This window comes from Pieris brassicae, chromosome 7 (genome assembly GCF_905147105.1).
Source record: "Pieris brassicae chromosome 7, ilPieBrab1.1, whole genome shotgun sequence".
NCBI lineage: Eukaryota > Metazoa > Arthropoda > Insecta > Lepidoptera > Pieridae > Pieris > Pieris brassicae.
Window position 1 is genome coordinate 13,869,535 of NC_059671.1, and position 27,645 is coordinate 13,897,179.

The window sequence follows — 27,645 nt, forward strand, 5'->3', positions numbered from 1 at the left end:
GATATGGTCACCTTTGGCTTTCTTTATACAGGCCTTGGAGTTGTTTAGCCGCGAATTTATATATTATATAAATTCATACGATACGACGGATATACGGATTGTTTCCAAGGGAATTTTCGCCACTGATAGCTCCAAAGATTTTTTAAGAGACTCAATGTCGCCGTGTTATTTAAAGCAGGCCATTTCTTCTAAAACTAACCATAATTGGAAATGTCTAAAAGGTTCAGGTCTGAGCTGGATGAGGTTATGTCTTCAGCTCTTATTAGAGGGTAGTTTGTGCCTTAATGTGTGTGCAGAATCCTGCTGGAAAGTCACGGTATATTAAAAAAAAGTGCATTGCTGAGAGGTTTCGCAACATCATCCAATCAATGAGTATCTAGATACACTTTTGCTGAAGTTTTCACTCCTTTTTCACAAAAATGGAATTTTGTAATTTCTAGATAAGACAAACGATGCACGTTGTACCTTTCGGTACACTTTATCATTTTGCTTAGTGTTCTTCAATCGTGAAAATGTTTTCATCGGTAAAGAGGATATTTATGCGCTTTTCGCCTGCGTATCACGACAGAAGGTGTTTCTATCGAACCATTCTCTTTAATTGTAAATATTGATTTAGGGCATGTCCTTTATATCGATGATTCTGAATTCTGCCTTTAACAGCCTGTGTAGTTCTAACAGCACACGACTGCCCTTTTTTCTGGTCTTCGACAGACAAAGTGTTCTTGTATCTATTGAAAGTAGTATATACTAACATACGGCTGACACCAAGCTTTTGAAGTGTCTGGAATATGACCAACGCCTCACGCACTGTGTGCTAGGCGATCACTGGAATCCTAATTTCTTTAACACCCAATTCCATATTGTAATTTGATACGTGGGGAACACTGAAAATGTTCAGAACTGCCACTTAGAAACATCGCTAATGAATTTTTTTTTTTTTTAATTTCAATTTTAGAACTCTTCGGTAAACTTATGTAGTATATTGCAGTCATTTGTCATTTGTTTTTGTGAATTGGCGGCAAATCTAAAAACTCTTGGTTCACGTCAGGGGGGGACAGTCTCATACAACGTTATTTTGCTTTCGATATTAGCGCCCTCTATAGACGATCTCCCAAATTCTACTGTGCTCAAGAGATGCCGCTTTAATGAAAAATGTTATTACCATTTCAAAAGTTCAAAAACTACTTTGATTTACTTTTACGCATATTTAGAGGCATATTAAGTAAATAAATAATTTAATTTAACTAAATTATGCAATGTAGCAAAACATTTCTAAAGGATATTTTCTAAAATTTTCATATGAAAAATAATGTATCACGTATTTGAATGTCAAATCCCAACGGCAAAAGTGTCAAAACAAAAATTTCAAATTACAAACTGACTCCTGTTTGTTGCATTACCACTTACCATTTTGCTTTAGTTCATTTTGTATTTTATCCTGTTTTCTGTATTGTGAGATACTCTCGTAAGCACTTCGCGTCGAGCTTTTAGTTTCTCTGGCAGACTGTCGGGATTCTGCACTCGATTTTACAGTGTAAATTGGTATTTTAAGACTTTTCGAAGAAACGCTATTTCGTGGTATTTTTGTGATTTCGGTCACAATGCCTAAACGATGTGTGTTTGATTGTTCACCTAGTGGTGAGTGAGTATAGAAGTGGAAACTAAGCGATAGAAATACCACGGAAAGTGGAGATCCATAATTTATCTGCTTGCAGTCTTACTAGCATACTTTACGAAATATGATTGCACGCAGACATAGGTAAGACAGCCTTTAAGGCATGTCTACTATTCAGATTATTATAGTTAATTGCTAGATGTGTATGCCTTTCCTAGCGAGCCGCATTTCGATGTGCAAAAACTTTGGACTATTCTATGGATACTATCTCTGTATCACAAATCACTTAATCGATTCCTGAAACAAAAATAACCTATCTTTCCGGGACCTTTCCATGCCTAAAAGCGCTTAATTTATAGGGCTATTACATAATAAATTAACTGACAAAGTAATGAAACTACCGGAAATAAATTTAGGATGTAAATCTTAAGCAAACTCATTGTAATAAAGCAATGCACCCCTGCCTTTCCTGTAAGGGATTACAGGCATAAGTACTTATGTTTATGAATGTATTGTTTATATACATATTAACAGAACAGATTACTTAAATTACGAAATTGTGTGGTCCTATCCATCTCAGCAACAGCAGAAATTTAATTTAATTTATTTCAGTTCACAAAGCCACTATGAAACATATTATTTCATGATTTAATGTAGAATCTTCAAACTTTATCAATATATTGACATGCATATTTTATCTTATTTTTCAGATGCCAGCCTTCATTCATTTTCAAACCCTAAAAGATTCTGTCATTACTTGAATTGGTGGGTTAATCTTACTAGTGATTTTGAATTGACTAATGAACAGATTTTCAAAAAAAAGTTTGTGAAGTTCATTTCACCGACAGAGATCATAATCCTAATAACCGATTAAATGCTTTAGCCATTCCATCTCTTTATTCAAATGGTAAGTAATTGAAATATTAATTAATTTACTTAACCCTTGGTTGGTTGAGAAACCAATATATAGTCAATAGCAATTGAATTTTCATTGTCTTACTTATTCCTCCATGAAAAGGTTAACTATTGTGTGTTACTCAATGTCTAAAATCACAAATTGTTTAACTATTTTCAGGCTTTCATGGAAAACTTCCTTACTCTAGTGAAATGGTCAGTCAGGAAATGGAACTGAACACCCAATTAGAAGTAGGTAATTAACTAATAATTTAGTTTTTAAGGGACTACAAAAAAAAAGATTTAAAATTTGCCTGTATTTGTTTTTTGTTTGTATGTTACTGGATTTCTCTATCAATTAGCAATAACAATTAATTTAATAGTTTCTGTATTGACATTGGTTCTTCTTTCTTAATTTCAGGTTGTTATGAACATAATATTATAACACTTTCAAACATATACCAGGACAAAGCTACCACCAGCTGCACCATTGAAGATATCAATATTAAGTCATCCATATCAGGTAATAACATATAGCTTTTTGAATGACTATGAGACAACTGACTGCTACTGTACTTGTAGACGAGTTCTTACGTAGAGATCTCAAACAAGCATGTCCCCTCAATGAATGCCTGGAAAATAGGTGGCTGGTAGAGTCTAGATAATGGAGGCAGAGGATTGTTAAAAATCAAACAAAATCGAAAATCTAACTATATATTGGAGGATAGGATTCGTAGAAGGAATACAAATCCTCGATTTTGTCCATTTTGTGTAGGATAAAATATGCCAGAATGCAACTGCCCCCTATGTGTTTGTTAAGCTATAGAGGTAATTGCGACGGCAATACTTTCATAAAATACCTGTTATTCAAAAGTATCATATGTAAGAGGAGGGGAGGTTTTGTATAAGCAGTGGAGCGCTTCAAGGGTTATATTGCACAAACACACACATAACACTTTATTTTTATTAAAATAATTAATCGAGAAACCATACATCATTTCAGTTGCCTGTGGCTCAGCATCTACTTCTGCAGTAACCACTCAATAGAATGTTAAGCACAACATGAAAAGATCATCAAAAAGGCATTCAGAATATGCTGCTATAATGCTGGACTATGGTTATTGCAAGAAAAGATCTTCAAAGGGTTGGTGATATAATATTTTAGTCTTTATAGTGAGTTGGAACAGTTGAGTTCGATTGAGGAATAATGCGTTAAGTTAATCATAGAGTATGCTGGCTATACGCCTTCCAGCTAGTTGTGACTTCGACTTGCGAAAGGAAGGCTGGCACACAGAGTCGTGCGTTGGGAGAATGCCAGTGAAGAGCTTTTTTCGCAGGCTGTAGCAAATCCCTTGTAGGAGGGTCATCATGTCTCTTGTATGAGAGCCCCCTTAAATATCTACTGATGGCTAAATAAATATTTAAGGGGGCTCTCATAGCCATTTCTTTGTTGCTGTTTTGATAGATACAGAACCGTTATTGCGCGAGTTTGATTTGCAATTGGCTGATTTTATTTAATTATATTTTTTTGTTACAGCTTCGGAAAGAACGGTGCCGTCCAAATTGACAGTAAATAGGTATAGCACTTACCAAAAACAAATTTGTAACTTGAGAAGAGAAATCTACAGACTGCGAAAAAGTGGTCATTCATTTAAGGCGCGGCTTGCAAAAGCCGAAAAACTGGATGGCAACACTACTTTTCAAAAAGTAGTTAAAGGTATGACATCACAAGCCAAATTGTTTACCGCCATGCAGATGGAAACGGCGAAATACAAAAGGATCGTCGTTTTTGTTTGGAAGAGAAAGTATTGTCCTTGTCTTTGTATAAGAGGAGTCCCATCTGTTATGCCTGCAAAATATTTTACATTGCCATCAGCAAATTGTTTATAAAGATTAATTTCTGAAACAAAACTAAAATTTAAAAAAAGTTGTGCATGATTTGCCTCGCGAAGGTAAACTGTGCACGTTAATCTTTGACGAGATGTCACTTCCGCATTACGATGCAGCAACCGACAAATTAAAAGAGTAAATTATCTCAGAAAAGGAAAGGAGACCAAAGTTAACTTCTTTGAAGTGACCAAACGAAAAATTATCCCCATTTATGATGTTCCACATTTATTAAAAGGGCTGAGGAATAATAACCTTCTTAACTACTTGATTTATATTGACCCCGAAAACCAAAAACAGAAACTCATTAAATGGGAATACATTGAACTACTGTATGCTGCCGATAAATCATTTGGAGAACTCCGATGCCTGCAGAAATTAACAGAGGAACATGTTAATATAGCCAAAAAAATGCTCGTGAAAACAGCGGCGCAAATTTTCAGCCACACATTGTAGTACTTGCACCTAATTCTCTACCAGTGCATAGATATGTGTTGATACACACACACACACATACATATAGTTAGTTTTCGATATCGATACGAGATGGCGTTGTATGTTCACAATGACGTATAGATTAAGATATGACAAAAAAAGCTGTAAGATGGCTCTCTATTCCCAGTATATATTATTTCTCTATGATACACGTGAATATGAACCTAACGCGAGAAAATTTTCGGTCAATAATTTATTACGCTGTGGGCTTACTCAACAACAAAGCTATGATAGGCTGCTATTAGCGTTTCTTAATGAAGTCCCATCTCGTGCCACTATTTACAATTGGTTTAACGAGCTTAAGCGTGGACGTAGCAATCTCAATGATATTCCGCGTGAGGGACGTCCTTTAACTGCGACTACTGAAGATAACATCAGTCCTGTGCGGCGCATGATAGAGGGAGATAAGACAGTGACAGTGAAATGAGTCAAGTTCAAAAAATATTACACGAACATTTAGGCGTCATAAAGATTTTCCAGATGGATTCCCTATACTTTAACCTACGACCACAAACACCTTTGCATGGGCTGGTGTCGCCAAATATTAGATAAGTTCAATGGCGGTGCCTCAAATGCTGTATTTGACATTGTCACAGGTGATGAAAGCTCAGGTTCTTATGTCGGAAAGGTCATTTCGCGACAGTTGTGCTAGAAGTTGGAAGGACGGTTACTGCAGACTGGTATGTCAATTGCTATTTGCCTGTTGTTTTGGAATAAAATCGACAGCAGCGCCCTCGAAGCATGATCCTCCTTCACCACGATAATGCTTCACCACACTTCGTCAATGTCGGTGTCGAGACAATGAGTCATCCGCCATACAGTCCTGACCTGGCGCCCTGCGACTTTCATTTATTCCCAAGTACTAAAGATAAAATTCGCTTTAAGAGCCCTGAAGTACGGTGAAAGCGTACGAAAATGCCATAGAATAGACCCCTAAGGAAGAATGAGCCACTGCTTTTCTCAGTGGTTCCATCGAAAGCGACGATGTGTAGAGAGGAATAGAGATTACTTCGAAAAACAATAAAAGTATTGGCAACTCACACATTAAGCCGTTTTTCATTTGCCATACATTTTCAGTGTTACCTAGGTAATAACGAAGACGAAAAAAATATGTGAATTGGCGCAAAATCGAAGGAAGTTTTTAAAATAATAAACCTGTTCTAAATTCAAAGTTAGTTATTAAAAAGTTGAAATGAAGAAAAGTTTTTTATGTAACAGTATTTATGGCCAGCCTAGTTGTATAATTAACTGACTTCGGTAGCTTAAGGCCAACGACAAATTATACGCAATCATATCTTCTGCTCAGTCTAATGCATTTATGTATACTAACAAATGGATCTACAATTATTTCCATATATTTCATTGGTCCCTTCGAATAATAGTGGGGTGTAGGGGAGCACACCATTCAAGATGGGGATGTACTCGAGCGTCATAGAGACCTATTAACTCAATAGGCGTAGATAATAATAGAAAAAAAATGTTACGTACTTAATGTACAGGCTATACCTTTTCATAGGTGGGGGGGAGCGGCTATAGATTTTCAAAAATGTAAAAAATAGTGTGCCATGTACATACTGGAGCGCGTCAGATATTACTGGCATCCATGTCCTATGTATTTTTAATAATGTACGTACGTTAATCTGACTGTTTGCATGATAGGGGTCGTACGTATGGGTTGAAAATGAGAATGGAGAGAAGAAAAACGTGTAGATAATTCATGTTCTTCTATTTATTAGTCATGGTCAACTAGCTATCCCAATTTGTAAACGAAAGAACGAATTACTGGCTACGATAGTTTTTAACCATTTTAACAACTTAAAAAGTACTTTTTTACTCAATTGTTGTCGTTATTGAGAGTGGGTGTAATTCTAAGTAGAGTGTATCATTGTATGGAAGACAAGCTAAACCAACCAAAGACCAATTGATTTCTACGCTTTAGGGAGTTCGTCTTTACATCGGGGAACGTTACATGGAGTTTCCACTGTAATATCATTTCACGAACAAGCTGTGTGATCAGCTGTAATGGTGGCAAGAGAAAGCAAACACCTTTCTACATACTCTACTGTTAAGGCATCTTGACCTAGCCCCGTGATCCTTTCTCTTGACGGGCGGCCATATATCTGGGTCTCATATTTGGTAGAAGTACAAGGTATGCCAATGTGTATTAATCTGCCACGCTGTAGTAAATCCCGAAATCCCTGCTATAACAATGAATTCGTATCAACTATTTTACTTTTATTGACTGGTTGATGTTGGGCACAGTCCACAGACTAAGAAGAGATAAATTAGGGTTATTTTCGTAATTATTAATAAACTGTATAATTGTTAAAAGTTTTTATTTAAAATCTCTATACATACGAAAATGGATACACAGAAATGGAAGGGAAAATACAATAATACCAATTATTAATACTTTATATTTACTGCATGAATTGAATAATACAACGCTAATGTCAGATTTCAATTCAATAAATAATTTGAAATATAATTAAAACGAAGTCGTCATCAACTAATTCAAGGTGACTTACCCAAGACAATTAATAATTATTGTATATATTTTTAAACAATAAGCATTGTATCATAAAAATTAGTTAAAAGAAAGTTAAGTATCTACTTTATAATTATATAATTAAAGTGAACAGAATTCCAATTTTATTGCATAGTTGCACTTATCAAAGTAAATTCTATAATCAAATAACTTAAGTATTATATATTATAACTTCCTATATCACTTTACAAATAGGATCTTAAAATCAAACAAAAAACACATATAGGGAACATAAATAAAAATTTACACCGAAATACCTATATATCAATTAACCTTCCTAATTAAGGTTTAAGTTATTTCTTACTACATATATTAATAGTATGTAGGTACCAATATGTCAATAACACTTACTAATACCTGCTTATTAGATGTCACAAATAATATATAGAATTGATTGTTGAATGAACATGCAATTTTAAAAACAACAAATAGATAACATATAATATCCAGCATCAAAGGAAAATATTCTGAATTATAGAACTATAATTAGAAAAATGATATGTGAGTCAACTAATTTCTTGTCTTCAAAAGAAAATAGTTTTTTATATATTTCGACAGGGTATTAAACACGAAATAGGTGTTTTATTGTTAAAAAATGCATAACAATAAAATGACAGTTACATTTATTTTATGTGCTAGATATCCATATTTTACTAATTGACTTAAAGTGAAAATGTGCAACATAATATACTGTGAGTACAATACACATTTAAAATTATATTAATAGTATAGGATACAATTATAGCAAATATGAGATTTCAGTGCTCTTGTTGAAAAATTGAAAAAGGACCTCAATAGTTGCAATTAAAAAACTTACATAGATTATAAACTTTAACTGGCAATCAGAAAAATATTTAATATTTGTAACATGTAAAAAACTCGGATGTGATAAAATTCTACTTATATTAGCATGACTCTCAAGGGGACAAGCTATAAATTATTGTGATGTCTTATTATCTAAGGGCAATAAGCCTTTTTTGTCCTTTACATTTTGAAGATTTGGATGTGTTTCAAGCAGCATGTTTACTAAATCTTCTCGTTTATACTCCACAGCTTTATGCAGTATAGTTTTTCCATCGTCATCTATCAAATCAGTTTTAGCTCCCGACTCTATGAGAAATTTTACAGTTGACAGTTTGCCTGAAAAAATATGTACACAAAATAAACATGAACTTTTTAATGAAACTTTAATTGTGCCTTTATGGAGCTGTAATATCTTTTACATTTAAGACTTTATAAAATGTTAATATCTTTTACATTATATCATTTACTAAAATTTAACATTTTATAAAGTGATGTAAAGCATACCAGCAGCTGCAGCTTTATGTAAAGGTGTAGCTTTTCCACTCTTTGTTTGGACATCAAGAATTGCCCCATATCCAAGAAGAAGCTTACAAATATCTAAATAACCATTTCTTGCTGCATAGTGTAAAGCAGTATAGCCAGCATTATCTTGTGCATTCACAATTTCTGTAATGTCTCTACTTTTATTTATCAATTCATTTATCCTATCCTTATCTCCGGAAAATGCTGAAAAAGTGCAGTTCAATTTGTAAAAAACTGAATGAGTTAATATTTTATAAAATAGTTTTATTTATTTAAAATATACCTGCATTCCAAATCCCTCTCTCCCAATCCATTTCAGATAGAGTTTGACAAACTGATTTGTTAGCATTTGTTATATGACAATCATGATTACAGTGGCTGCCCTCCATTTATTGGTGATAGAAATTACTCAAAAAATACTAATATTTAGTAACAATAATTATATATCTCTCTGAAGAGTCCAGATGATTTCTGCCTCACCTGTACTTGTCACCACTTTATATCCCAGCTGGCTCAGTGAATTAATCAATTCCAGAACATTGGTTTTCATAGCAACACCATTCACAACATTACCAGAACCTGGATATTTTTTTGTTAAGGCCTTAATTTCTTCTGAACCTAAACCAAACACAGAGCAATCATTTGCATGAATGGAACCTTTGACAGCAATGTATACTACTCCATCTTCAGACATTGGAATGTTTGGTAAATTGGTGCCTGATACATTTTGACTGCCTTTAGTATCCATATTTATTATTATTACACTTCGTCGTCCTTATTAGAATGATGAAAGTGCATAGCCTCTTTGCTAAAATTTGTGATGTTATCTTGCTCAACAATTATAGAAGGTTCTGGCTCAGAAAATTCCTTTCTCATAGTCCACATATATTCATTATAGTCTTGCTTAACAGCAGTTGAACTTGAAGCCACTACTTTATACCCTAATACCTAAAAATTTGTGTCAAAATGTTTGTAACATTGAAAATTTTAGTGTTTACACAATTAAACAAAGCACTTACCTCTAAAGCACTGAGTATTACGCAAGGATGTTGTAGATAAACAATAGTGGAATTGTCACTATATCCCCCGCAAGCAAATCGATTCAACTGCTCTATATCTTCGGCTATAAAAACAAGTAAGGGAGTGTTAAATGATTTAAACTTAAAACAAATTAGCACACTGCTTCTACGCGTGAATACAAGGTTGATGATGCGTTTACAAGACTGTCTGACGACGTATGTATAATCAATATAACAGAATTTAAATAGGTACCTTTCAGGCCAGATACCAAAACACGCCAGGGATTTTTGTGGCCATACGAAGCTAAATTGCCTCTTATCAATATGTAGGGCATTGATTACGGATGATTTTTTTTATGTTTCTGCGTTGAATAAATACAAGTTTAAAAAAAAACAATGAATTCTCCTTAATCGGTTTAATGTAATTAAAAAGGTAAGTTATTACATTTACAGCTTAGATAATATAGCAATACCACTTAAATAATAAACTATTAATAATTATTAATGTTTAAAAAAAAAACAGAATGCTTAATGACGAACCAAGATTGGCCGAGGTAGACAGTTGTTATAACGTATATGGTAACACAGTTGAGAATCTGTCACTGAGTCAACAGGCTACACATGACAGAGAATATAAGTGACATAACCCAAAACAGATTAGGTGAGGCCTTATCCTTTATGGTTATTATTTGTTGATAGTCGATAACTGGCACGATGCTTTTAACCTTTCTAGCTATAATTCTATATTATTTTTTGTACACAAAAAATAAAATCATGTGGACGTTGTCACATTCGAAATCAAAAAGAATTACTTTTCGAGTCAATTAATTTTTACCTTAATATGGAATAAATTAAGTATAAAATTATTTTTATTTTCTATGCATATCCTTATGCGTAGAAAATAAAAATAATATACAAGAAAAGTTAAAAATAAGAGTTAAAATACAATGAATATGATGAAATGATGAAGGAAATGGTCTTTGGTGAATGTGTAGGTGATTAGTACGTGTCGTCATGAAACAATAATTTGTTCTGAAAAGAACAGTTAATTGCGTTACCGTTAGGACAACTTTTTGCCGCGCCTCGATTTTATTGTCTACGCACCCTTCGCATCTTGGTACCACATGTTTACCACTAGTGGCCAGGTAGGATAATTTTTGTATATAAATCTACAGTTTTTAAAAATTAAACACATTCCACATTCCATCTTCACCTCTTCTCAACGAATTATTAGGAAGTTTTATTTTAACCAAATAAGAACAATCAACATAAACCAAAATACCCTAAAGTGGTGACCCCGAGAAGAACACTAAGAAAATTGAAGATGACGAACACAGAAAATTCCGGTGCAGAGCGTCAAGTTTCATCACATCCGTCGAGCCAAGAAGTCTCCGGTATCTCACTGTCGCTCCGTGTCCCACCATTCTGGCGCGACCAGCCGCTCCTCTGGTTCTGCAGTTTCGAAGCAGCAACCGCCGATCTGAAACGAAGCCAGGCCCAGCTCGCCCAGATGGTCATCGCACAGCTTGAAAAGCAAGATATCCAAAACATCGCTGATCTCATTTGCTCGCCGCCGGAAGCAGATTACTACAACGCCATTAAAGACCGTTTAATATCGCTATACGAAGAATCTAACAGCGCACAAACGAAGAAGCTACTGTCGCAAGTTGAGCTTGGAGACCAGAAACCCAGCCAGCTGATGAGGCAAATGAAGCAGCTTAACAAGGACAAATTTCCCGAGAGCACCATCAAAATGATGTGGCTCGAGCATCTGCCGCCACACATTCGTTCCGTGCTAGTCGTCAGCGAAGCGTTTAAAATCAACACGACGCTTGACGACCTGACCTTGCTCGCGGACAAGATGATGGAAGTCCACACGCCGTCGCAACACATCGCTGCCGTCGCAACGCCTTTCACACCTGTAGCATCGCCACCAACTCCAGAACAACAACCAACCATCGACACCCTCATCGGTGAAATAAGAAGGTTGTCTTTGGAAGTTGCCGAGCTACGAGTACAACCGCGCGACAACTACCGCAACAGTCGTTCTCGCTACCATTCACATTCACAATCACGCTCGCGGAACGCATCAACAAAGCGCAACGAAAACCGACGAGAGTCACAGATGGAAGATCGAAGCCGGAAGAAATCTCCAATGCCGTACTGCTATTACCATCATCGCTACGGTATGGACGCGAAGAAATGCACACCACCATGCAGTTTCAAGCCCATAAATCAGTCGGAAAACTAAAAGTAACGCTGGCCGCGGCGGGAACCGGCGTTACCGAATCATCACACCGCCTTTTCGTTACCGACAGGGTAACGAAACTTACCTTTTTGGTCGACACAGGAGCCAATATCTCCGTGCTACCAAAGGCAAAAGGTTCACGCGAAAAACCACTGCCCTTTCAACTCTACGCCGCCAACAACACGGTCATTCCAACATACGGAGAGAAGTCACTCCAACTTGATCTTAACCTCCGAAGACCATACACATGGAAATTCGTCGTAGCAGATGTGTCTAAGGCAATCCTGGGAGCAGATTTCTTGCAGCACCACCACCTCATTGTCGATGTAAAAAACCGAAGATTGATCGACGGGAAAACAAAGCTGGTAACAAACGCTCAACTCAGTACTGCAGACATACCTACAGTTCGTAGTATAGACATTGAGCAAAATTACCACAGCATACTAGCAGATTTCCCAGGCACAACCAGAATCACTTCAATGAAGCTTAGTCCCAAACATTCCGTTGAACACTTCATTGAAACAAATGGACCGCCCCTTCACTGCAAGCCACGCCCCATTGCACCGCATCGTTATGAAATGGTCAGGAAAGAATTCCAAAACATGATCGATCAAGGGTTATGCAGACCAAGCAAAAGCCCTTGGGCATCACCTCTTCACTTCGTGCCAAAGAAGAATGGAGACCTACGCGTGTGTGGCGATTACCGAAGGCTCAACGCCATAACCAAGCCCGATCGGTATCCCATACCACGCATACGTGACTTCACATACCAACTCGCAGGGAAGAAAATTTTCTCCACACTCGACCTCAATCGCGCGTACCAACAACTGCCAGTCAGCGAGCAAGATGTGGAGAAAACCGCCATCATCACACCTTTTGGTCTTTTCGAGTTTCCGCGCATGTGTCCTGGTCTAAAGAACGCCGGACAGACTTTCCAACGCTTTATTCACGAAGTACTGCGCGAACTCGACTTCGTATTCCCTTTCGTTGATGATCTACTCATAGCATCAATCGACGAGGAAGAGCACCGAAAACATCTACGCATCATATTACAGCGACTAGAAGAATACGGCATCACCATCAACCCATCAAAATGTGTTTTCGGCCAGCCAACTGTGAAATTCCTCGGTCACCAAGTCACAGCGGAAGGAATACAGCCACCCCAAGAGAAGGTACAAGCTATTACAGACTTTCCAAAACCACAAACCGTAGAAGAACTACGACGTTTTCTCGGTATGATAAACTTTTACCGTGAAAATATCAAAAATGCCGCCACCATACAAGCGCCGTTAAATACCTACCTGCACAACGTCAAGAAGCGTGACAAAACTAAGATCGACTGGACCACTGAATCAACGCAAGCTTATGAAGCATGTAAAGAGAGCATAAAAAACGCCGCTTTACTTGCTCATCCGTCTCACCAGGCGACACTTGCTATATTCAGCGACGCTAGCGACAAAACAGCTGGTGCCGCACTCAATCAATTTATCAACAACTCATGGCAACCACTCGGCTATTTCTCGAAGAAATTCACCGACGCACAGACTCGCTACAGTACCTACGATCGAGAGCTACTCGCTATCTACATGGCTGTTAAACATTTCCGCAAAATGTTCGAGGGACGAGAAATAATTATATTTACCGACCACAAGCCGCTAACTTTCGCTTACACAAAAACAAATACAAACAGCGAATCACCGAGACGCACCCGACAGCTACTTTATATCAGCGAATTTACCACTGATATACGACACGTCAGTGGATCTCAAAATGCAGCCGCAGATGCATTATCACGTGTCGAAGCAATCACCTGTCCATCGCCGATCGACTACAATCTACTTGCAGAAGCTCAAGAGCGCGATAGCGATACCATTAAAGCACTCAGTCTACAGAGCAACTTATGTTTCAAGAAAGTCAACCTGCCCGTCTCAAATATCAAATTACACTGCGAAACTTCAACCTCACAGTTACGTCCGTACCTACCAGAAGAATACCGACGTACCGCATTCAACGCAGTACATAACGTTAGCCACCCTGGAATCAAGACTACGAGAAAATTAATTACGCAACGTTACTTTTGGCCCTCAATGAACGCAGACGTCGGCAAGTGGGCAAAAGTATGCCTACAGTGTCAGCGCGCCAAAATACAACGCCACACATCAAGTCAATTATCAATTTTTTCACCAACCGAACGATTCGAACACGTTCACATCGATATCGTTGGTCCGCTACCTACCGCGGCCAGCGGTCAGCGATACCTCGTGACAATGATCGACAGAGCAACAAGATGGCCCGAAGCATACCCATTATGCGAAATATCAGCTGAAGACGTCGCCAAAGCGGTATACGAAGGTTGGATTTCCCGTTTCGGTTGTCCTGTAACAATAACAACGGACCAAGGACGCCAATTTGAAAGCAGAGTATTTGCATCTCTTTCTCGCTTACTAGGAATCGAAAAAACGCGTACAACTTCATACCACGCACAGTGTAACGGTATCATCGAACGATGGCACCGTGTCCTTAAAGCCGCATTAAAAGCAAGACTACAGACCGCAAGAAGCTGGATCAACGAGCTACCAACCGTCCTACTCGGATTACGCGCCGCTATGCGAAGTGACACCGGCGTAAGCGCCGCCCAACTTACCTACGGATGCAACATACGCTTACCCGGTGATTTCTTATCAACGACCCGCAATGATGTCATCATGGACTCTGGCTACATCGATCAGCTGCGCGACGCAATACGTAACTTGCAACCAATGCCGAGTCAACCACACAGCAACACAAAACCCATATTCGTTCACCGCGACCTGCAATCATGTGAATACGTATTCGTACGCATAGACGCCGTAAAGAAGCCATTACAAGCACCTTACGACGGACCCTATCGCGTGCTGAAACGAGACAGTAAGATATTCACGCTGCAGTTACCTAACCGTGAAATGAATATCTCTATCGACAGACTCAAACCTGCCTACACTATCACCGAGCAAGATGTGCCTACTGATACAACAACGAGTACCTGCAACAAGCAAAACACATCAAGTGCGAGCGAACTACATGAACCATCAAATAGCCTGAAACATCAAAATGACAACAACCTGAAACAACAAGACACTGGGAACACCTCAATACCTACAAGAACAACTCGCCGAGGCCGCGTTATACGCCTGCCGGTACGCTTCGCTAGAGGGGGAATCCTGTAGGTGATTAGTACGTGTCGTCATGAAACAATAATTTGTTCTGAAAAGAACAGTTAATTGCGTTACCGTTAGGACAACTTTTTGCCGCGCCTCGATTTTATTGTCTACGCACCCTTCGCATCTTGGTACCACATGTTTACCACTAGTGGCCAGGTAGGATAATTTTTGTATATAAATCTACAGTTTTTAAAAATTAAACACATTCCACATTCCATCTTCACCTCTTCTCAACGAATTATTAGGAAGTTTTATTTTAACCAAATAAGAACAATCAACATAAACCAAAATACCCTAAAAATGAATGAACATGAAATATATTAGTTATCTGTATGAAGAATGTTATGTTAGTTGGAAAATATGTAATAAAAAATAAATCAATCGTGAATTACTTATATATATAACTTATTATAAGTATATCATTTCAATCATACAAATAACTTAAAACCTCATTTAGAACTAGAAAACGATTCCAAGAACTCTATTTGCAGTGCTTGTTCTTCATCAGATGAGGTAGATAAACAGGTGATTATTTTAAATCGTTCTTCCAACATTTCGAATATATTTTGCTTGATGAAATCGTTTTCAATTTTCTTTACACGGTCACAACATTTTTGCCAATTTTCTGCACCAATTTGTGAGAAAGTTTCTTCTGCTAACAATTTTATGTCACTTCCTGGTCTTGTCACATTGTTATCAGCAACTTTTTGCTTTACTAAATAATTTATATGGGATTCAATGTGCAATGATGAGGCTTAAAACTTCATGTTTGTATATATCCTTTGTGGTCGAAATAACTTGTTAGCACGTTTTACTTGTATCTAGTATGATTTCATCGCAGTGATAGCCGTAGTATGTAGATGTCGCTATACTCCGCTATGATCACTTGAGAAGTTAAAATTTTAAATAATAATAATAAGGGTCTTTTTTAACAGCAATTACTTATGGATATTTTTTAAAATTAATTTTCCATTATAAATAAACAGTTCATCATCACCAACATCCTTAAAATGAATTCATTGAGAATACAACATTATTAAGGATGTATGTCAATTGACATTAAGAACTTTTTACGAGCTTTTCGAATAATAAAGGAAACCCGTATACGAATCGTATAACTTTTAACATATTATATTTATTTATCTCTTACAATCTGAGAATGTTTTCAAGAATGTTATTTTTTTTATTTAAGCTTCTCGCGTTTAATAAGGTATAGGGTTTCCAAGCGCCGATTTTAAACTTAAATTATTTTAAAAAATCAAATTGTATTAGTAATATTACAATTGCACTAAATTATAATGTATTAGTGCGGATTTTATGTACGAAATATTATACCGTCGTGATGAATATACGAAATATTACACCTTCCATCACGGTGAATGCACTCCGCAGAAACACGCCGCAGGACGTCATCCGATATGGCTCTTACTCCTGTCATTATTTAGTTTCCAACTGCCCAAAATTCGTAAGAGGGATATCATAAACTCATGCTTTGTGATAACCCTAGTAAAAAAAGTCAGAAGATCTGGGTGGCCACAATATGTCTCCAAAGCGGCTTAGGATGTGTCCTTGGAGACCCTAACTGTGTAGGCTGCGGTGACATCATGCTGAATCCGTACACCTGATATTTTCTTGCAGCTGCTATACAAAAAAGTTATGAATCATGTCAATATAGCTCTCACTCGAAGAAAAATGGTCTGATGATTTTCCTCCCCGCAATGCAATACACCATACAGTACTTTGGGGCTGAGTAATGCTTTCCTCCATGGAGTAATGGTTTTTTTTATTGTTTTGGATGGGTTGGTGACGAGTAACGGCAATATTGACGATTGACGTACATTGAAAGTGTGACTCGTCACTAAAATAAAGATTGTCCATTGTTTTCGTCTGTAAAAAAATCTAACATCTTCTGTCAGTAAATAATTCGATGATTGTAGTTTTCTGGTTTGATTTTTTGACCATTTGGATCTTATAAGGATGTAATGTTAAGTCTAAGGTTTCGTTTAAGATTTGAACGGTAGAGGCTGAAAGAGGTAGCATGAGTCGTCGGTGAATTTCAAAGGAATTACAAAACGTTGTGAAACCGAAAATTCATCACAAAAATACGCCTCTACTGCGTACGCGCAATTCGCGTCGGACCTCTGCGACATAGCGATTAAATCCGCAATCGTCACCTGCCGAACACAACAACTAGCTCCGCGGGTTACCGAGAAATTTGTGTTAAAATTACAACTCTATTTTATACAACTATTTTCTTTATCTTACATTGACCTTTTTTATATAGATCAATGTCTGGCGGATTAGCTTTGATTACATATAAATGGAACTTAGGTAATTTAAAAACGCTGTCACCACATGCCTACTGAAACTGAACTGAACTGTAGTGTCTTGCGTGGATAAATTTTTAGTAAATTAATGATTATTTACAAGTTTATTTACTTATTTTTTGTCTTAAGGGTATTGCTGCTCAAAGATGTTTATCCCAACCATTTCCTAACCACTAACACGTAAATGAGTTATTAAAGATATTGATTATTTGAAATTTGATTATTATTTGAAGAAATAAAGTATTTATTTCATTCATTTTGTAATAAATAGTTTTACACATAAACTATAAGTTAAGGTTACAACATCCTATGTTCAACTAATTGTACCATATTCCATATGCCTGCGGACTAAATCCCGAATTTATTTTTGATTTGGTCTTTGATTTTGTTTATTAATTCTTCAATAAACACAATTTGTCGTCTGAGATGAGCACTTTTAACCAAACAGTCTTCAGGTTCATTATTAGCGTAGAATAAAAATGTTTTCTATCGTCTACATACTTTAATGTTCTTTACGAAATTTACACACGATTAATATTGCGTTTTGACTGAGTTACAATGCTAAATCAGCACTATGTATTTTTTAGAACAATGAACCTAGTTTCTAAATTTATGTTTTCTCAAATAAATCTGTTTACGAAACCACCAGCGCTATTTCTGATTATTTAAGGTACATTCAGGTTAATGAGTTTTAAAAACAAAGTTCCTTCGTATTGTGAAACTAACTTGGACTGGGATTTAACCAGTTTAGGTAACCCTAAAGTACAGTTTTACATTTCTAAGGAACTGTGATTTCTCTTAGTATATAGATGTCTATGTAAATGGTAAGTAGAACGAATAAAGTTTCTACTCAACCTAAACAAGTGTAAATGTTTGGCGTTTATATTGTGTAAATTTTCATACATTTATTTATTATTTATAAAAACACTCCTGCCCTAACAGGCGACGCTAAATTGACAAGGGAGAACAATAAGTGAATAAAATTTACAGACGAAACAAAACAAAAACAAACAAAATAAATTAATAAGAAAAAACAAAATCACATAATAAGAATACAAGGTTTTAACTCACTACTATAGGCACTAACAAATAATAGAACTTTTGACAGTTCACTCAACGGACAAGGAAAAATATTTCTTTGTAACCTGTATCTTCTATATCAAATTTAACACTTTTTTTTAATGTGATTCCGTATTATTATAACTATTAACTCCTTATTGTTTTCATAAAATATCCCTGTTTTGTGTGTTGTGGACAGGAGCTTTAAAAATAAGGTAAATAAAAACTTCTAATCGCAAGTGTTAGTCAATTTTCAAAAAAATATTTTAATTACGCATGAGAATAATTACGCGCTAAAAAAATTGGTCTAATATTAACTTTAAATAAAAGTAACATATTTACAAAGTAAAATACTATGGCTACTATATATACTATATATATGGATACTAAAATGTACACGACAGGTAAGGTAAGGTAGGGTGGACTCAATTTCCGCACTTAGACGCGTAGTCGATCCGTTGTGCGTAAAAGCTCTGGCTAATTTAGCCAGCCTAACTCCTTCCAGAAGCACAGAAGTCTCCCGGGCACTTCACAGGCTTCGTGGAGCGACCTCACTGTTCCGAGGATTTTTGTACGTTGATTAGCCACAATGTACACGACATTAGTGACATAAAATATCGCTGTAGTAACACAGTTCTCCTACAATCGTATATTAGCTTTCTGTAGAGACTTGTAATAATAAGTAAATATGAATATTAATAAACCAACAAGACTCGGTATTAAAAGTAAATGGAAGGAGTATAATGTTTAAATTCAAAGTATTACTTTGTTTCACACTAGTTTCAGCGGCCAAGTTATAATGTGCTAATGTTCTTTGAACATAAAGACAACTACAGGACTCTTTAATGTTGTCAAAATAATAATGTTGGTACGTTTACATTATCAGTACAGAAACACATAATCACGTCAAACTAATGTCTCTGTAACATAGTTTTACGCATTAAAAATGTATCACGATCAAATCTTTTCTTGTACTGTAAATTTTCATATTAGTAGCATTTTCCCGACGCTTCCCTTGTAGGTCATATTGCTACGCTCGTAGTACTATAACAACATATATCGTATGTATATTATCGGACTAAAAAAAATAATTATACTGAATATTACATTGTTTTAGTCTTTTAAGACTTTTTAGACTTTTAAGTTTGGGGAAAATGTATATTTTTGCAATTCTAACATCAAAATATGTTTGGAATATTTAAATAAATATGATTGTATGGTTTAAATAAATGTTCTTTTATTTAATAGTACTTGTGTTCTATTATTTACCTATATTAATCTTTATTATTAATCTCTTGCCATACTCTTCGCCGGGCGCTGATCGCCAGTGTGTGTTCTACTTACCTACGTAGCAGTTGTCAGTGCGAGTTTCAGGAACGAAAAGCGGGAACGCGTCTCCTGAAAGTTGGAGTTTTGTGTAAACCTTTGAAAAATAAAAATTAGTGCATAAATAGTTATAGAATAATTTCGAAGGACAATTACGGAATTTTCAATATATATTTTATGGTAAGTGAAATTGATTTTTTTAAATTCGTTATAAGTATATGCGAAAATTAAGTTACAATTTTAATAATATATATAAAATACAATATATTTTTTAAATTATTTTATAGAGTACTGTTAGTATATTATTTTATAAAGGATCGAAATGTATAAACCTTTAGGTAATTATTTGCTTTTATATGAATAATAAAAGCCTTATGATCATTTTGAAGTAACCTAAACCAAAATAAATCGTTTACTTAATATTTCCGGACAGCTACGTCATTTAAGAAAGTTCTGAACACCTGATGAATATTAAAATAAGTAAATTATGTATATTAATATTAAGGAAAGGAATTTTTACTTTCATTATTATTTGTTTATTCCTACGCAATTAGGGAATTCGGGGAACAGATAATCGGATTTTAATTATATACATATTGTAAAAATATAAAAAACAGTGTCGAAAAAAGATCGTACTCATTCACTAAAGGCTTTCTGGCAGTATGAGCTTATATGAGCAGCGGTACCATTCAACTTTCGGTGCGCCTCCAGGTCAAACATAGAATCTCTAAGACGTACGATACTACTACGAGGACTACGAATGATAATCATATCAATACTATACTTGCAATCAATTCGTACCAACACGTGGACCCAGCCCGTAACAATTTATTTAACTATTATTAATTTAAAAATTAACCGTTTAACAACCGGCCTGAAAGATACTCAGCCAGTTGATTAAACAACTAGGCAGATGACTTGGATCGATGACGTTTCATTACCTGCCTAGCCTCTTGACTGTTAATTTAAATTTAGTTCCACTTTCTGCCACCTAGCGGCTAGCGTCGAAAGTCTTCAAACTGTCAATATGGATCCTTAAACCACAACTGATGGTATTTTACAAAGTTTAATGAAAAACAACATGTACAATGGTAGAGTGTAGTGACAATAATAATGTGAATTTAGCTGTGACTGACTCAAGCAATTAAATTTTTAAAGAAATATATTTTATGTCAGTTGTCTTTGGAGATGATGAAACATATTAAAGTTGTAACAAACGCTACGGCTAAGGCCGTTAGTTAAAGGGCCCTGTTTAGTTAAAAGGCTAGGCTGTTAATTTAATTAAACGGCTTATTAAGATAGTTGGCTGCAACATATACACTGTCTTGAAACTAGTAAAAAATTATAAAATTTAGCATTCTACGTTTTTTTAAATATTATAAAACGGAATACATTTTATGTTTAAAAAAATTGTGCTATCAAAATCACCGCCATTGTGTGGTATTCCTAGTTTTACTCTTTAAAATAAAATAATGTCGATTTTTTCATATGGGACTAAGAAGATTAAGTCCACAATTTGTTTCTCCACCTAAACCGCTGAAAACTCGAGGGTTTTCCATGGGAATATATTTTCGAACTTTGTCTAACGATCCACATTTGAATTAAATACATTCTATTTTTGAATTCTGAAACCGATTCGATTCTATGTTCACAAATCTATTTTCTAAGATTTGATTCAGAATAATTTATGCTTAGAATGTGATCGCAATAGAATAAATGGATGAACGAATAATATTTGGCCGAATAATCATGAAAACTAATCAGTAGCGTAACAAGTAAAATCTATTTAACAGTCTTTGATTGGATATCTATGAGTTGCAAAGAGTTATTAAAATCTGTGGTCAAATTATTTCTTATTATATATATAAACATAATCTTAGGCAGAAGTAAAGGCCTACTTAACCTCTGACAGTCCAGTCTATGCTTGCCGCGAAATATTGGGAAAATTATTTAAGATTTAAAATCGGACTAAGTTTTAGTAAGCGTTGCCTTAGTGGCTTTGGGATTGTGATTCGCATCTGAGATGCATTTGAATCAGGGTTGTGCATTTAACACTCGCTTGTACGGTAAAGGAAAATATTGCAGGGACCCTAAAATATCTTAGGCCTGAAACTCGACTTTTTGTTTGACAATAAATATATGAATTTTAAAATATTCTTATAGTAATGTATTTTAATGTTGTGTATTTAATTTGCATAACTTGCAACATGTAGAAGTGTTGATGTACTACTTGAAGCTAATATACATATCAATGCATGTTGACATAATCCTTTTCTATATTGTTCTTTAATAAATAAAATATTACATTAAATAAGTATGCAAAATAGATGTGTATCTCCGTATATTTTTAGGCCAGTGTTACTTCTTTATTATCACTATATATATAACGAGAATTTTATATATAAAATTCTCGTGTCACAATGTTTGTTCCCATACTCCTCCGAAACGGCTCGACCGATGCTTATGAATTTTTTAATACATCTTCAGTAAGTCTGAGAATCGCGGACTATCTATCTTTCCAACTCCTAAGTGATAAGGGGTATCTACCCCAAAATAATCTTTTTTTAGACATTCTTTTTTGTTTTTATTTTTTATGATACAGCATACAAAAATACATACAACCCTTAATTGTCACCCCTCTACGATCAACCCCTATTTTTATTATAGTAGATAGGTTATTTTTATTGAACTAAAAAAATGTTTCTTGGAAATAATATACATGGCAAAACGACGTTTGCCGGGTCAGCTAGTTATTTATATTATTAATCATTAAGAACTAAAGATAAAATTATTGTGTAGAATTCAAATTTCGAAGACTCACTGTGTTCTATGTAAATTGTGATCGCAATGTTAATAGTTGAATAATTTGTGGCCTGTTTACGATCGAAATGAAAGGTATTATTGTGGAATTTACAAGCTCTTACTCGATTAAATTAATTGTTTTCGTCAAGTTTCCGTATTTTTCGCAGTATTTTATTCAAAATTTGTATTGTTATGAAGCTTCTTTATGAAGCTACGTCACGTACTGATAGTAAATAATGAAATGGCTCGACTTCATATTACGAAGAAGACCAATAGATTCATATTTCTTAAACGAGAGTTCTACAGACCTCCATGTTACGGTCCTTACATACCAGTACATACCACTCCTTATATGGAAATTGTATTCGTTTTTACAACAAACTCCCAAGGGGAATTAAATAAATATAAAATAAATTCAAAGCCCTCGTTAAACGTAAATTAATCAATAAAGCTTTTTATAAATTTGACGAATACTTAAATGATCCTAATCCTTGGGATTGATTTGCTCCAGTTCAAACAATTTGTATGACTCCATACTTGGCGTTTAAAAAGAGTGACGGAAAGTTTCTTGCCAGTTCTTCTTACCCGCTCTAGGACCTTGACTTGCGAACTGGTAGTAAATGTAAATTTACAATTAATTTAACTTCTTTTTGACGTTGATAAGTGTACTTGTTTACCTATATGAATAAAGATATTTTGAGTTTGAGTTTATCGCTCATCATTTATAAATACATTTGACTTGTCATCAGACCATTCTGTATCAGTACCAGCAGCAGGTCTACCAGCCCTGCCCTCACTATTTACACGCCTTGTATACGCCGCTAGTTCTATTAATATTTATACATATGTAATACCTTATTTTACCAATATAACTCAAAGGAAATAAAATATACATATATACATAGAATGGAATGGCGTCCATAAAGTTAAACAGTTGACGTGTAATGTTTTTGTATTATTCCGATTCAGCTCGACAGCCGTTTTCCACAGATCACAAACACAACTGGAAGTTGCAGAATACTGGGGCAGGACATGATATTGCTTTAGATAGTTTTACTTTTTAATTATAACTATTAAAATAATGCTCGTCAGCAAATAAATACCAATACTAATATATATTAATAAATTTATGTTCCTTGTATAAGTTTATGTTCCTCGGGGAAAGTTTTGTAATTTTTGAAAATTTTTGGTTTAAATTGTATTGACAATTGACATTGAAAACTTCAGCTCTCGTTATGGTGAATTTACTTTAAAGTCTCAATTATTTATATAGATCACAAATTGGTAAACAATTATTCATACAAATAATTTTATCTAGGGATACCTCTATGTATGTGCATCTCAGAAACTCTTCAAACAAAAGGGGTAAACAAATACATAAAGACAATACAATAAAATAGTCTTAACGTCTTTATCATCTTATTTTTAAGGCGGAAAATACGGCTCAACTATAAAGGTCTTTCAACTTTGATTTTGTTCCCTTTGGAGCAGAGACTTTTGGGTCGTGGGGTTCAAGTGCACAGGCACTAATAAAAGATTTTAGTATGTGCCTGCTTTCCTCCCTCAACAAATAAGTATCGCAATAAAGCGAAGAAATGCTGCCAGCGTTAAAGGTACACTGCCACAGCGACCAAATATTTTACATTTGTTTTAATTTTCTTTTTATTTCTTTGTTTTATTACTGTATAGGTTAAGAAAATTGTAAATATTGAAAATACTGTATATTTGTGGGTTAGAAATAAATTTAAGAATAATAAAAATAACATATAATTATTATATGAGACATATGGACCCACAGTAATGCAAAGGCATAATTCCCGAATTAAGTGGTGGCGGTTGTTGTATCTCCATATATTTAAATAAAACTCTTTGTTTGATGCAGGAAACAACTAAAGGGCTCAATATTGGATTCAAGGGAACGATGATTGTTTACATTTGGTTTATACTTCTTATTATTACCTAAAATATTTAAATGTAACTTAACGAAAGTTAGGCTTATATGACCCGAGTTTAGGAATCACTTCCCAATTAGCGTAACCGAGTTGCATCCACTTTCTTTACATGTGAAAAGCTCCGCCACCTTACTCCATTCTTTCATCGCGTCACGGTATTCCCATTCGAGTTTAGAAATAGATCCGATATTTGGATATTATTCCACGTTCCCTAATTTTAAGAAGACTTTTAGTGATAATATATACGCGATCCTGCCGACTGCGCCAAGTTTGGTGGCAGTTGTTGTATTGTGATGTACATTTGGTTTCCGCTTCTAATATTTCGTCGAATATTTTTAAATGTAATATATTTAATTAATCAAAGTATGAACCATTGTTTTCTATGCACTTTTGCCATCTCATAGGTAGTTCATTGATCCCTTTACTAAAAAAACCAGTCGGACGGGAATCAATAAAATCTGTGAAGGCGATTTGGACTGCCCCATCAGAGTTAAATTTTTTCCGTTGCAAGAAGTTGTCCAAATTTCGAAAAAAATGGTAATCTGTTGGAGCGAGGTCCGGGGAGTACGGAGGATGTCTTAGACGCTCCAATTGAAGCTCTTCTAATTTGGTAGCCATCTGTTGTGCAGTGTGTGGTCTAGCGTTGTCGTGAAGTAGCAGTGGCGTGGAGCGATTGACCAGCCTAGGTTGTTTAGCCGCTAGCTTTTCCATCATGGTTTGCAATTGCTGACAATAGACATCAGCCGTAATAGTCTGGCCAGATTTGAGAACTGCAATGAACAATACCGGTACTAGTCCACCAAACGCTTACAAGTAACTTTTTTGGGGGTAATTTAGCTTGGGGCAGGATTTGGCTGGCTGGCCAGGATCCAACCATTGCGCTGAGCGCTTCCGATTATCGTAAAGAATCCATTTTTCATCACAGGTAATGTGATGTTATACGATTCGGCTTAAAATACCTTCATTATTGTGCCGGTTCAGTAATGTAACGCAGCAGTCGACGCGCGTTTGCCGGTTTGGTTCAGTCAATTCGTGAGGTAGCCACCTTTCAAGCTTTTTCGGTCATCGAAGCACAAATACATGAGTAAATAGTTGTACAAATTTGAATTTGAAATTCCTAACCAAAGAGGAGGTATTTGAGGTCAAAGTGGCCAGTACGACAAAACGCCAATTTCATATGTAAAGACCTAATATAATAAAATACTTATATCATATACATAAATCTCCTTAAATACTTATATGTAACGTAACTAAAGTTAGGTCACATATAGATACATAAAGATATATAAATGTTCCGCTCCGGAATGAATTTTGAAAGTTTACAGATTTGTTATTTGATAATGCCACTATAGCAAGTGTTAAAAATCAATGTCATTATGAATACATTTTATAAACTCTTCTTATCCGGTAGACTGATCGTGTCACAATGTAGAGTAATATTAGATGGAACAGATGTTATACGCTTCACGACGTTTCGTCATCGTCATCCTGCTGCACTCATTAAGTGAACCTCCTACGTCAGTCCAATGCGTTGATGACCTTCCATTCCGTCTAGTGCGTTCTGTAAATTCCGATTGATTAAAACCAATTAAACCGAGTTCAAAAAATATAACAACATTTATATAATATTTAGTATCAGTCAGTAAGGGGATATACTAGATACAACATCGTATGATGTGAGAGTGGCGCAAATATGTTTAACTTGTTATTATTGACCTTTTTCTATATCAGCACTAACCGCTACAGAATTTCATTTTGTACGTACATATCTATATTGCTTCTTCCAATCTCATAAGAAGTAATAGGTCTACCAGCCCTGGTCTCACCATCCACCCTCGCCTCTATTTACATAATTATTATATATATCATATCATATAATGCATTCAAAAAATGCAAGGGTTATGGATTCTAGACCAATTATAAATGATGAGTCAAAAATTATTTATACCTATAGGTAACACAATGTACACTTATGAACGTCAATAAAAAGAAATATACATTAAAGGCTTCTAATTTTACATTTACTGCCAATTCTCAAATCAAGGGCGTAGAACGGAAGAGAAGAACTGGCAATAAACTCTCCACCACTCTTTTTAATCGCCAAGTTTTTTTTTTTGTATAACACAACGTTTGTAAGGAGCTGCAACCATCAGACCATGTTACATATGACATCAGCAGGAAGCATGGTAAAATAAGAGCACGCACTTACATTCTCGTGGGAACAACATGCAAATACATAGTCAAAAATAACTAACATCACCGCATACACGAATTCAATTACAGCCAGTCATGAGGAATTGAATCTGAATGATACAACTGTATTTCTTGGAATCACCATGGATTCAAAACTTCAGTGGTCCCCTCATATTAACGGAGTGGCGAAAAGGCATAGTTCTGCAGTCAACGCGGTTAAAAAGATTCGCTCACTATTTGATGTCGATTCAACTAGACTTGTCTATTTTAGTAACTTTCACAGTTTAGTGACTTAGGGCTTATTATTATGGGGTCATGCTGCTGTTATCGAAACTATTTTCATCCTGCAGAAGATAACTATTCGTGCAATCTATAATTTAAAATGTAGGGAATCTCTGACAGATATAGTCAAGGAAATTAATATACTTACTTTTCCCTCGCAATATATTTATGAAAATATTATACATGTATACAAAAATAGTGATAAGTTTACTAGAATAGAACATACGAATAATGTTATTACTCGGAACAAACGCAGGCTGCAATTTCCCCGTTCTAGACTATCTGAAATTAGTAATTCTTTTTTGGGAAAAGGGATACTTATCTTTTATAAAATCCCAGAGGATCTCTGCCTTTTAATAAATTTAAGAAATGTATTAAAGAAAGCTGTGTAAAAGGGCTTATAAAATAAAGTTAACGATTATCTAGTTGATAAAAGAGTCTGGGACTAGTGCTAGACAGGATGCTTCTAATT

General features: G+C 35.3%; 3 protein-coding genes and 1 long non-coding RNA gene across 6 annotated transcripts in view; 2 read left to right on the forward strand and 2 right to left on the reverse strand.

The window, feature by feature from the left end:
• Window positions 1-1,432: 1,432 nt before the first annotated feature.
• Window positions 1,433-4,279, forward strand: LOC123712474. Its single transcript, XR_006754099.1, has 6 exons — window positions 1,433-1,759; window positions 2,326-2,522; window positions 2,691-2,761; window positions 2,931-3,032; window positions 3,513-3,653; window positions 4,047-4,279. It is a non-coding gene; the product is annotated as an uncharacterized LOC123712474 (long non-coding RNA).
• Window positions 4,280-8,442: 4,163 nt separating this feature from the next.
• On the reverse strand, window positions 8,443-9,513 carry LOC123712295. Its single transcript, XM_045665311.1, has 2 exons — window positions 9,049-9,513; window positions 8,443-8,579 (listed from the first exon to the last, which is right to left on the reverse strand). Exon 1 carries the CDS (start codon window positions 9,511-9,513, stop codon window positions 9,205-9,207), a length of 309 nt encoding a protein of 102 aa, XP_045521267.1. The 3' UTR covers window positions 8,443-8,579; window positions 9,049-9,204.
• Window positions 9,514-9,524: 11 nt separating this feature from the next.
• LOC123712294 lies at window positions 9,525-10,343 on the reverse strand. 3 transcript variants are annotated; one of them, XM_045665310.1, is made up of 4 exons: window positions 10,325-10,343; window positions 10,038-10,146; window positions 9,785-9,888; window positions 9,525-9,713 (listed from the first exon to the last, which is right to left on the reverse strand). In XM_045665310.1, the coding sequence occupies exons 2-4, from the start codon at window positions 10,117-10,119 to the stop codon at window positions 9,525-9,527; spliced, it is 375 nt and encodes a 124-aa protein (XP_045521266.1). In that variant the 5' UTR covers window positions 10,120-10,146; window positions 10,325-10,343. The 3 variants fall into 3 exon arrangements, with proteins under 3 accessions (XP_045521266.1, XP_045521264.1, XP_045521263.1); XM_045665308.1 differs by lacking the exon at window positions 10,325-10,343 and adding an exon at window positions 10,230-10,248; XM_045665307.1 differs by lacking the exon at window positions 10,325-10,343 and having other exon boundaries at window positions 10,038-10,300.
• A 9,668-nt stretch (window positions 10,344-20,011) lies between these two features.
• Window positions 20,012-27,645, forward strand: part of LOC123712021 (trissin receptor-like) — a 61,582-nt gene continuing 53,948 nt past the window's right edge. Inside the window, exon 1 of the mRNA XM_045664926.1 lies at window positions 20,012-20,124. The gene's annotated coding sequence lies outside the window, so the exon portion shown is untranslated. The remainder of the gene's footprint in view (window positions 20,125-27,645) is intronic.